The sequence below is a fragment of the Phalacrocorax aristotelis genome, chromosome 6 (assembly GCF_949628215.1).
Source record: "Phalacrocorax aristotelis chromosome 6, bGulAri2.1, whole genome shotgun sequence".
NCBI classification, from domain to species: domain Eukaryota; kingdom Metazoa; phylum Chordata; class Aves; order Suliformes; family Phalacrocoracidae; genus Phalacrocorax; species Phalacrocorax aristotelis.
This window is the reverse complement of record NC_134281.1, coordinates 50787566-50800288: the sequence shown is the minus strand read 5'-3', so window position 1 is coordinate 50800288 and position 12723 is coordinate 50787566. Positions and strand designations below refer to the sequence as shown.

At 45.5% G+C, this 12723-nt stretch overlaps 1 protein-coding gene across 5 annotated transcripts in view; it reads right to left on the bottom strand.

Moving 5' to 3' along the window:
- Positions 1-12723, bottom strand: part of ERI3 (ERI1 exoribonuclease family member 3) — a 135177-nt gene that overhangs the window by 108647 nt on the left and 13807 nt on the right. For all 5 annotated transcript variants that reach the window (XM_075097821.1, XM_075097817.1, XM_075097818.1 and 2 more), the window contains one exon: positions 2169-2285. In XM_075097821.1, the coding sequence (XP_074953922.1) occupies positions 2169-2285 (117 nt within the window). The remainder of the gene's footprint in view (positions 1-2168; positions 2286-12723) is intronic.

Here is a 12723-nt window from a genome sequence, read left to right as displayed (position 1 = left end):
GGACAAGCTCCGTTACCCCTCCAGCACAATCCCACCCCCTGGACCTCACAGCAGCCTGCAACAGGCAGGGAAGACTGCCAAGCCAGGGCAGGCAGGGGCCATGCTGTGCACTGAGCAGCATGGGCGTAATGGGGGTTGCCCAGGAACTGGTGGCTTCCCGGCTAGAATTAAAAACAGCTCCCTAACCCAAGCTGTTAGTAACAGAGAACTTGCCAAACCTGGCGAGTTGGACGATTTTGTGCCACCAGGACAGACCTGTGGGGGTCCTGTGATCATTTTGCCTGCTGGCCTCAGGACTGCCCATTTTTATCCAATCCTGGACACAAGACACCAGAGTGAAGTCAGCGGCAGAATCTGCAGCACAATGCTGCAACTGGGACACAACCATGCCCATCCTGAGGACTCCAGCAAATGCATGGCCAGCACACACACATGGGCTCCATGCAGGAGACACAGACAGCTGCTCCAGGCTCCCAAGAGCAAGAGAAGGCAGAGAAACCAGCACCACGTTGAGGGAGGATTAGATGGGCTGAATGTCTCTGTCACAAGCTTGGTGTCTAGAGAACCTCTCAATGTCCTCAGGCTGGAGGCTCTGTTCAGCTCAGGCAGCCACACCAAGCAAGTCATGCAGACTCTCATGCAACAACAGAGCTGCAACCTTTAGCCGCAGGGGGAAGGACACAACAGAGGAATTTCCAGAAAAAGGAATTTTGGTGGGAGTTAATAAGCGAGACAACTTCTCTCTAGAATATAGATGGCATGCAAAAGGGATATTTTGGGCTCTACTCTAGAAGATGACATTAACAAAGATCAGGTGCAAGCTGCGAGATTTTTCTCATTTGTACAAGCATGTGTCCAGCAAGTCTCATGGGGATAAGGACAGCCAAAGTAGTTGTCCAGCCTTCCAGTATTAAGGTTGCAAAACTGTTTCCATTATAGCCCTCTGTTTTCACACATTTATAGCTTTCTGAAAGCCCCTCTCCTGGGAATAATGTTTTCTGTGCTTAGTTGTTTTTTTTTTTTTTAAAGTTTAAATAAAATACCTTCAGCTGGTTTTTAGTTACAAGAGAATGAAAAAAAAAAGGTATTTGTTTTTACAATGTGGAAATATGGAAGGGCTGGTTGGTCCTGAAGGGGACTCCACCTAACGCAGAGGAGTCATTTTTCATCAGTTAGTACAGCTGGGACAAGCACTTCAAGGACCTAAACGCGCAGCCACAGAGGTCAGGGAAAACACACCATGGTGTGTCCCGGACAGGACCAGGACAGAATGAAGGCCTTGGATACCCTGGTTCCCATAGTCAGTATTTCAGTCACTGAGCTGGCCAATATTGAAACTACTTAGAGTAACAGGGAAAAAAGCCTGGACCAAAAGGAACTTCGAAAATTTGTTTTAATGGCTACAGCGGGGAGGAAGAACACACTTGCAGAACAGTTAACTTTGTGTTGAATGAAGAAAATATAATAAAAACCCTAAATCAAAAAACAGCCTCTGCCCCCTATTCCTTTGATCCATCAGGGATCGCACTTACCACCTTCATCCTCTCATCTGTATCTGGAGAAAGGTGGCCGCAGCTCAAGAGCATCTGTCCTCAGCAATGAGAGCAACCACATAACAAGAGGCCACTTCTCCAGCAATCATTTCAAGTGTCCCACAAGCATGACATCAAAAAGAAAGTCTTAAAAATACGGATGTGGGTTACCCTACCACTCTGAAGGATTCATCAAATCCCCACAGGCAGGCCCATAGAAGAGTCATTTAAAGCCTCTGGACCATGCGGCAGTACAACACTCTTCCCTCAGACTATGTCCTCTCTGACCTTCCCCACCACAGAGCAGCACAGCAGAATCACGAAGACCTCACAGGGAAGCTACAGGATTTTGAGCACCAGCTATCATGAGTGCTTTTATTTTGTGGTCATACAGGAAGACATTTGTTACTTGTAAACACAACTGATCTCAGTTAGCAGATCAGAGAGTTGTTTATGAATCTCAATTGAGGTCTTCACTGCTGTGACAAAAAAATTATTCCCCTTGTCCTTAATTTGAGGCTGGCATGACACACTGCCTTTCAGCTGCATCATGAAGAGGCGACCCCAACCCCTGGTGCAATGGAAACCTGCTTCCCAAGGAGACTCTTGGAGCACCGGGGAACCTTTGCACTTTACCTCTGTACAGAAGGGCGTAAGCTGGGGATGCACCACAGGCTGAACATACATGTGAAAGGTGGATTCAATCTCCATTGTCCTGCCATTCAGCTTCAGGATAGGGAATTCGATGATTTCCTGAATAGGGCAAAAAGAAAAGCAGCTGTTCATTTAAAGCAAACAAAAAATGAAGCTGGAAACAATCCTACCTAGCAAGCTGGGAAGGGCCTGACAGTCCCAAACAAAAACAAGCCTGACATGAAGCTCTGCACTATGAAGGGGAAAGTGGTGTCGGAGCACAGAGCACATCCAACACCGTGGGCACGGAGGGCGATGGTGCTGATGTTCATCACAGCTGGGACGGGCAGCAGAGATGTCCCTGGGCTCAGCGCTGCAACCACACACATTGCTGCCTAAGTCGAACCCAAGGCAGGCGGTCTGGCACCACCCGCATGTGCTGGCACCACCGAGGGTACGTGGGGACGCACTTGCAATGGGCTCATGTCTGTTTAGCAAGGACACCCCAGGGGCTGTGCCCTCCCCAAGACCAGTAGCAGCCTCTCCACCTTGCGTCCTTTTGGAGGATACCACCAGACAGACAACAGGAGCTACTGCATGAAGCACCTCCTTGCCAGGTGAAGCTGAGGAGCACTGCTCTCCTTGAACAGAGTGAGGACAGGAGCTGGAAACCCCCCCCCCCAAATCCATCCCTATGCGATACGGCACAGTAGCAAGCCCTGCTTAATCCTCCTCTTTGTAGCCAATTTATGCTGATACAGAAATAAAAACATTCCTTCATCAGAAGAATGTTCAATTATTTGAATAATCAGCAATCAAAAATTTACATGGATCTGTTAATAAAAAGTTTAAATAAATCCAGTTGCGATGGATTTCTCAATTATTAAAAAATATACATGAAATTAAAAAAAGCCGACCACTGAATAAAAGCGATAAAATCCTTTGTGTTCACCCCCCTCCTTCTCCGCTCCCTCTCCTCCTTCCAGTTTAATGTAAGAGGAGAAGTGACAATTTGTTTGGTGTCTTTAAAGAATAATTTGTCTATGTTATTTAATAGAGATGCATGGCACCAAGGTTCTGGAGTGCAAATGAGCCGGCTGAGTGATATCCATGCAACAAGCCTCTCAAATCACTTCTGGAGAGAAACAGAGAGAGGGAGAGAGAATAAAAAAAATATTGCTTTTTAATATTCAAAAACAGTTTGCAAAATTTAATCAAAGCAGAGCAAAAGCTAACATTTTTACCACTTTGACATTTTTATTAGCGCTTTCATAAATTTTTAAAACATGAATGGAATTAGTTTAACAACAAAAAAAAACTGCCTGAAAACATCTGGAAGAGACAAATAAGAAATAATAAAAAATAAAAAAAAAAAAACAACTCCTGTGAGTAAAATTAGCATGTGGAAAATGCAGCCGCTGCAGAGGAACTAACACAGTTTTTGGACCCTGGCTGCAACCCTCACGACCCGCAGGCGGAAATTATCGTGAGGTCATACGTACGAGCTGATGACATCACCACCCCGGCAGGCAGAGGGAGGGCAAGAAGCTGGGTGGGTAAATGGAAATAACAAATAATTTAAAAAGCCAGGAGAAACACCCAAGTTCCATGGTGGACAGAGCCCGCGGCTGCAGCAAAGCAGCTCCCCAGAGCGACAGGCACACAGCCCAGACCAGGGCACGCGGGGAGCACGTGCCGCTGAGATGGAGTTAGGAGTGAAAAAAAACGCACAACAACAACAACAAAAAAAGCCCAAGCGCTAACAGCACTGAAGTGCCCAAGTGTAGACACCAAGCAGTCAAGCTGCAGCTGACGCAGTGCTTAACCATTTCCCCACGGTCAGCTGTGCCACACTCGCTGTGTGCCAAACAGGCTAGGCAGAGCAGAGGTTTGGGCGCATCCTTCCCCACGGCCACACCACCCCACCAGGAGCCACCAACCAAGTTTCCCTGGGAAAGACAAAATGCCTGTGGGCTGAAAGGGGAGGAGGACAGAGGAAAAAGACCTGAGTATCGCCTGGATTGCCTGCTGTGGTGCAGATAAACTCACCAGCCTCAGCTACACAGCAGGACCCGTGAAACACGAGAAACTCGATCTGAGTAAGAAATGCTGGACACAGCTGATCCTCCCTTCAAAAGAGCTACCACAGATAGGCTCCAAATGAGAGTTTCTTTTCAGAAGGAAAATGGACTGCAAAGTTTGAAGCCAATGGACAGGATGTCATAACAGAGCCAGGCTTAACCCCAGGATAACACCACCCCATCTTTCAAACCAGGATGGGGCGGCTCGTTGTCCCTTCGGTCTGCACCCTGCTCAGGGGGTGACCGTGGAAGCGGGCAAGCCCACGGCAGGTCAAGATGAGCGTTCCCCCTCCTGAAGAGGGCCACGCATCGGCTAGATTTCACAGCAGGGCTGCATTGCCACGCTGAGATCGGTCCTGAGGGACCAGAAGCATCCTCAGGGGCCATCAAGTGGCTGGACGCAAAGCAAGACTGAAAGACAGCCCTGCCGCTGATCTGATACACAAAGGCGTCGCTCGCCTTCCAGAACCAAAGGCAAAAAGCACTTCCAATAGGGTCAGATTAAGACAGACGGAAGAAATAAAAAGTCGTACTAAAAAAATGTGGAAAATTTAACGATATCCAGAATTACTGCAGGTCTGTGGGAAGCACACAGCCAGGAATGGGGGTGGAACCCCAGGAGCGACTTGAGCGTCTCAGGAGAAAGCACAGCCACTCTTTTGGGCTTATTTGGTCAGTTTTTGAAGCAAGTGGTAAAGGACCTTTCCCAAAAGGCTGTTTATCTGCACACTTCCTATAGCAGAGATTTTTTCCAGTCTCTGGCAGTGTTTGCTCCACTGGTATCTAAGGCAACAGATACCAGCCCCATGAAATCAGCCCCACTCCTCACTAACGACGTTAGCCAGTCCTGCAATGAAATTTAACCTGTGACACTGCTGTACTTTTCATTTAAACTTTCATTTGGAGAGAAGCAGTGTTTGGAGACCCTGCAGTTTGTCCTGCTAATAAAGACAAGTGTTGGGACCTTTAAAGGTGCCATTCATCTTTTGCCTTTATTAAATTCAATTTTCTTAAGCCCATGATACATCATGAAATTAAGAGTTGACATTCCTGCAGAAACAAAAATATCTATCAAACATAAACAGAAAGGGGGGGAGGAAAAAAAAAAAGGCCTCTACTACCAAGAATTTATGGCTTAAAGTTGATCTGTTTCCACTTTTTTTCTCTTTTTTTTTTACAAGCATATGGTTTGTTTTAGATATCCAAAATGTTATTACAGATCTAGAATTTCATTAGTAATTATTATGAAATGGTGAGCACTTAGACACACACACACACAACCCCGCGACAGACCGTGATGCAGGAAGGCAGCCGGGCGCTCTCTCATGTTTCACAGCAGCCCGGTGAGCTCAACACGCTCAGCTCCATCTCCAGCATCAAGGACCTTCACTTCTTCTTCCCGGGTGGGGAAGGTGGAGGTGAGTGGCACAGGGGAATGAAAAGGAAGAGGTTCACTGACACTTCCTTTCCTTTATCAGTCTGATGACCTGTAAGTGCTACCTTGAGATCCTCACCCATTTCCATTTCCAACACTGAGTTCCAACTTCAGCGGTGATTTGTGCCAGCAGCATTTGGGGCTTCTCCGTCTTCCTCCCCCCCACCCCGCTTTTCCTTACAGCACAACCAGAAGTTATGGATGTGCTGAAATAATGCTGAGGGTGTCCAGAGGCTGCAAATAGCTGCAAGCTACCAGAAGAACAAATGCACCCATTTGAATTTTGTGAGCACTGCAATTAGGTATTTTATTTAGCACTGCAAAGTAACTTGAAAGGAAATCCAGGATTCAAACTACCAGCAATAAATAAGCGGCTTTTTATTTTCCTTTCATTGTCATGAAAAGTTGAACATGTTTTCTGTTGAGAAATTCTGCACGCAGCTCCCAATTACAAGGCATTTGCATTTATATTGTTGGAACACAGAGCTTCTAAAATCAATATTAACACGCTTAAAGAAAAAGACATCGGCACCCTATCCCTCCCCTCAGCTGCGCCCCCAAACATGGTAACAATAGGAACCTACAGAGCCGGAGGCTTATACATATCCATTAGCAGGTCCACTCTCTTCACAACAATCTCTCATTTTTGATTTCATGGTACTTCAAGCAAATCTGTATGACAGCTTGCTCAGAATTCTTGCCTTTAAAAAAACCAAAATGCTCCCCCAAAAAAAGAGGTGCCAGGTGGAAGCATCCCATGCAACCTGGCTGTCCCAGGCCAGTGGGCTGAGCAGCAGCAGGAGGCTGCAGGGTAACTGCAGAATGGCTAGGGATTTCCTTTTAAGAGGGATTTGAAAAATTCATAAAGGCATGTGAAAGCACTGTTATAAACCCAGCCTTTCCCTACCCAGCCATCCTAAATGAAACTCTCCACCCTTTATCACCAGAGCAAGGATACACGAATTCAGCTGTCTTGACCTTCTTGCTAATAAATGAACAAGCACACAACTATATTCACTAAATAATTTTCTGTAACAGACAGATCTCGAGTTCAGAGAAGAAAGGACCTGAAGTTACACTAATTCCCACAGAGGAATCTTTTTTGCTTATCATTTTAGATCTTGGGAGCACTAACATCATTAGATGAAAACAATACAGTGCCCAGCAAGAACTTCCCGGCTCTCAAAGCCTTTTAATCCAGAAGCCCACGTGCAAAGCGGACAGGGCACGCTTCAGGACACTGATTTATGTATTTGAGGAAGACCGTGTGGCCTGTTCAGTTCAAAAGCTACCAGAGAATAATTTATCCCTTACACCCACCCCCACGTAAAGAAGTTTAATAAACACAAGAATAAAAGATGCCCATAAAAATCAGAGCTGACTGTTCAAAATGCAATAAAAACAAGCAGAGGCCGTTGAGAAAAAGGGATTTTTTTCTGATAAGAAAAAGCATAAAACTTCCTACCAAAGACCCTTTTACACCTTTGAAAAAGGTAAGGGTGGAAGAGGGAAGGGAGTCTCCATGGAAAGGGGACAGACTCAACACCAGCTGTTTTTGTTGAGGGATGTTTCCCCCCGCCCCAACCTTTAAAGAAAAAAAGTCATTTTATGCACAAGGAGCTTATTTCTTAAACAAACACTCGTGGTTTTGATTTACACCACGGGCTGCTCCTAAATAATTTATGGCGGGTTAAATTTATTGCACAGCCCTGGCCGGCTGCAAATTCGAATTGCCAAATAATTAGATTTTAGGGCAATGCTTATAAATTATCCGCCGATTTGTCCGGACTTGTTTGTCAGTTGCTTTGTGCTTCGGGTCATCTTTGGCATTTCGCTGTTTGTGTTTTAATTGCTGATTTACACTTTGACAGATGAGAGTTGATGCCTCCAAGATTGGGGGGGGCGGCGGGGGGGGGTGGGGTGAAGAGCAGGAAGAATCAGAGCTTTTAAAGCCTTCTGATTTTCCTTTTTTTCCAAGGCAATTAAAATTGAAAAGGGACATAGTAAGGACAGCACTGGCCTAACAGATCTGCCTCTCCAGTTTCCACCCTCTGCCTTAATTATTATTTTAACTAAAGCCATTTCCAAGTGAGCAGCCTTGTGCTGGCCCTCAGGGGCATTAACCAAGATGACCTCATGGGTCTTTTCCCCACTTCTAAGTTTTTATTAAACTAACCAAAACAAGAGCCATAAAGGCAACACCTCTGCAGTGGGGGACAGCAGGACTTCTGCTGAGCCAGGGCTACGCTGACTTCCAAAGGATGCTTACCTGCGCACACAGCTAGGAGTTTCTCAGCACTTCTGTCCCAGGTAAGTTACTCTGTGTACTGATTAACCCTGCCAAAAGGTCTTTGGGGAAGCAGTTGACCCCAAATTTCTTTTTCTATCACTACCTAGCTTAAAGTGCACATTTAAACAACTGTTATATTCTGGGAAAGCGTGAAGATGAAAATCAAAACATGAGAAAACAGGCAGAAATACAGAAAGATCATGTAACACTGGGATAAGATCATGTCAAGACAAGTTCTGCTGCCCCATCATTGAATATCCAAGGTTTCTTCCTCCCCCTGCTCTTAGGTGAACCTCACTGCCTACCTCAACGTCAACGGCTGGATTTCCTCAAAGATAAATTCTGAGTTGCATTTTGGGTTCTGCACTGGCATCAAACCTGGCTCTTATTTTCAGGTGCTTCCTTACAACTGTGAGGGCGAGGGACCATTTCTCTTTCTTTAATAGAAGCTGAAATTCCCATCTAATCACATGCCTCCAGGAGCTTGAGCTTTAAGAGAGACATCTAGTCCATGCACCTGCCTGAGGCAGCACCACCTCCCCCTATATCATTTCTGACTTTGTCTAGGCTGTTTTTACAGACTCCAATAAAAGAGACTCACGCACTCCCCAGGCACTCTATCCTCCCGTTTCATTAGTCTTATCATTGGAAAGTTTTTCCTAATCAGAATTTCCCTTGCTGTTGTTTAAATTCATGACTGTTCTTCCTACCCACTGCAGACAAGCCAGAACATTGCCTTTCTCGTTTCTGTAACAGCAGACCGTGTCACACATACCTTTCTCTTCACTGCACTAAACAACCCCAGTGCCATCCAGCCTGCACTCACAGGTTGTGTTTTGCAGACCCCCGGTCACACTCACTGTTTCTCTTTTGGATGCTCTGGAAATGGTCTCAATTGTCTTTCTGAAGTATGGAGTCCAAAGTGAAACACTTCCCCAGCTGAGGTCCTTTCTTACAGAGCCTATCCTTTTCTTAGAGGAGGATCCACGTGCCTCAGAAATGACATTTTCCCCTAAACTTATCACTGGAGTCTTTGGGACTTTTTTCATACCTGCTATTGTACCTGAAACCTCGACAGCCGGTTCACAACCCTTGTCCTCCCATCCCAAACAAAACTTTTGGTAGTCACTTGCTCCCAGGCTGGTTCCTGCCTCTCAAGATCAGCATCAGCTCACCTGCCAAAACCCACAAAGCTATTTTGATCTTTCCAGCAGTGCTCAGACATCATGAATAAGGCAGAACCCCCCTCCTTCCACACCTGGGATGAGAAATATAGACTAACAGGCATCAGCATTTCAACTTGTTTCTTCAAGCACTACCGACGCATATCTAACCACACAGAAAATCTCCACCAATACAGCCAACAAGCTTGACAGTTTGGGGGAAGTTTAGTGCTCAAACCAGGTTACAAACAGCACACACACCCCTCCAGATATCACCTTTCCATTGCAAGATGATAACTATACTACATCCTTTTTCATGTCTGCTCCTTTCTAATGCGGGCAACTAGCCTGTGCAGTCCTTGTTGCAGAATTATAAAATAATTTCAAGACCCAACCTCTTCACCTGATATTGAGCAGCACACATGATCAATGTTCCCAGCAACACTAAAACATCTGGTATGGGTAGAAAGGGCACGCTAGAGCATGTAAATGAACACCCAGGGTCTTACAAACATCACAGCTAGCTGCTGGTGACAGTACATTTCTGCCTGGCAGAGAGGAACTAGGTAACACAATCAAGAGCTATTTTGCCAGCTAACAAGTGCAGATCAACAAAGAGAACACAGGGATGGTTGCACAGCCAGCTTGGCCCAAAGGGGAAGAAAACACAAGACGTAGGCATGTCCTGTGCCCTTCTCGCCAAAAATTGCTGAGCTGCACCTTCTCTCTACCAGGAAGGTTTTGTTCAAACCTAAGAGAAGATCACCTTAGTGCAGCAAACACCATTCCCCAGGAACTACAGCAGCCTGAGAAGAGGCATCCCCATGCAGCACTCTAGACAGATGCCATGCCATGGAAGAATACTGCCTGTTTTTAAAACATCATGCTGGGAGGGATGCAAAATACCCCCCGTGCCTCAGAGGCTGTGAAACAGCTGCAGCCACACACCAACCATCGGCGACCATACAGGGCCATGCACACAGCAGGACAAGCACAGCTAACGTACAAACCTGTGGCACCCGTTCCCTTCACTTCAGAAATGAATGTGGTGTGAACGTTTCCAGCAGCACACGTTACCCTCAGCAGCAGCTTTACGGAGAGTCGAGGAAACCTTTAAACACAATACAGCGGACTTGCACATTCCTGAGCTAGCCTGGATCTTTTCTTTTCAGGGTGACTGCCGCTCAACTACTTTCTGCTGTAACAACAAGTCTACTTAACTTTGCAACTTGTCACCTAAACGATGTGTAATGTTTGCACAGCTAAGGATACAGTGTTCAAACAGCACAGGTGGGGAATTGCACGCCGGGATGCATAACTGATGTGGGGTCTCCGCACGCTGCGAGGGAAAGGGCAACATGACTGATTGCTTTAAAGTAGTCATCTCATCGGCCTGTCAATAACCAGCCGAAAGCTAAGCAGGTTGGGTCAGGTTAGGACTGCAGCAATTGGCCACCTGAGCGCCTTGGTATTTTAGGCTTGTTGCTATAAAAACGCTGGGTTTATATCTTTAAGTAAGAAATGGCTTTGAATTTTTTTTCATACGTCAGATGTCTTGCCTGGTGGTCTCGTGGTTGCGCTCTCCAGGAGATTTGGGTTCAGTAACTGTTCATGTTCTCTAGCTCATCGGGTTTTAAATAAATACAGCTAATTCTGTTGCCTGAAGCCATAACCCACCCTGTCAGATTCACATGGGTCACAGCAAGGTTGTCCCCACTTACTGGGAGAATGAGGGAGGTCTCCAAGGCAAAATGACTGCCACGGAGAAGGCAGCTTCTGAGGGCTACACCGCACCTGGTGTCTCAGACCCTGCAGAAGCCTCCCCGAAACACTGGCCTTTTCTCTACATCTTTTAAGTTAAAGAGATTATTCTCCATATTCATCAAAAAAAGAGTTCACAATGGAATTGCAACAAAGCACACAACATATGGAAAACAGGATTAAAAGAGAATGACATCTCTTTAATTTCAGAAGCACCTTGTAGGACGTTGAGCTATGGATATTCATGTGCTCCTCACAAAATTTTTAACTGTTCAGAGAAACTAGCTACAAGGCCTCAAAAAGTTTTTTCAAAAGACTGTCCAAAAAATTATCTCAAACAGAAAAACCAATCTGAAACTTACACGAACTTCTTCCTGCCACTCTAGGAACTTAAAGCATTCCGACATAAGAATGGCATAACAACAGCCATAACTGGCAAAGAGATGCCATATATATACTTTTTTTTAAACTTACTTTTAGTAAAAAGAAAAAAAAGACTAAGTCACTGCATTACGTGCATTTTTAATGGTGTTCCTCTAGAAACAACACTGTAAGGAGCTGAATTGAGAGCTAGGTATTTAAAACTACACCCAAGCCTAAGCAGCATGAAGGCAGGTAATTGTAGATTAATATTCCACCGTGATACTTATGCACAAGAGTGTCGAGTTAAAGTTGCCATGGGAAACAAGCCTGAATTTCTTCACTTTTCAGCAATTCACAATCATCCTTAATAAAGGTTTTGGCAGGTGATTTCTAATGCACTGAGCTTAACAGCCACACAAAAACTGTGCAAGAAGAAAGCTGCTACGCGGGGATGTCGAGATAGAATAGGTAGACACAGGCACATCTCCATTATCCGCCTCTGGGTAGGATCATGACAATCTCCGCTGCTGTGTGAGCCACCTTCTGCATTCCCACCCTGGCCTTCAGCTAGGATTGCCTGGATACAGGCTCCACAGAGCACTGCTTGAAAAGCACACAGAAGATACCATGCAGCCTGCTTCCCAGCAGACCAGTGGTCCCTCCATAACCTTCCGCAGCAGGTTTGTGATTTCAGGAACACATTCCTCCTAGAAAGTCCTCTGAGGCTAGGCTACAGTTCCCAATGTGGCTTGCCTATCCCCTACCTACTCACGCTGAGCAGGGAGCTTGTCAGGGACTGCACATCTGTTGCTATGGCCTGAGTTTGGTGGAAATCAACATCCATTCCCATTACGAGGTCAGTCTATAAATCACAGCGGCTCAGGAGCAGAGACACATCATTTAGTTGTCCCTGCCATGGGAACAAGACCACGGGTAGAGCAGTACGGGCAGCGGAGAGGCAGCAATCATTGCAGCCACTCCAGCTGCACCTGCCCGCAACTGCCAACCAGAACCACAAGACAAATATGCAGGGGAAAATGCCTTTAATGCTCTTTTACACCAGCAATCAAGGAAACACAGCCTGAGCCCAATTTAACCTTGTCGTGCATTTGTACTTAATTTTATCTTACAGGACTGGCTCCCATTTGTTAATATGTTTTTGCCAATCAGGAAATGTATTGTGAATATCCTGATTTGTTTGTACACTTAAAAATAAATCAGTAACTGAACATATGCCTATTCATACTCTCAGTGTTTACCGTTCTGCATTGAAATGATGAGTGATGTTCTGTATTTATTAGTATGTCCAGTTTCATCTGGAGGCAATTATAATCAAAAATTCCCCCAAAATAACAATCAAAATGCATGCTAACCAAGCTCAAAATATGTAGGACACACTAAAGAAAAATATAAAGATGTTTCTGTATTTAAAACGTGCAGCTTAAGAGAACAAGGGAAGTATTGC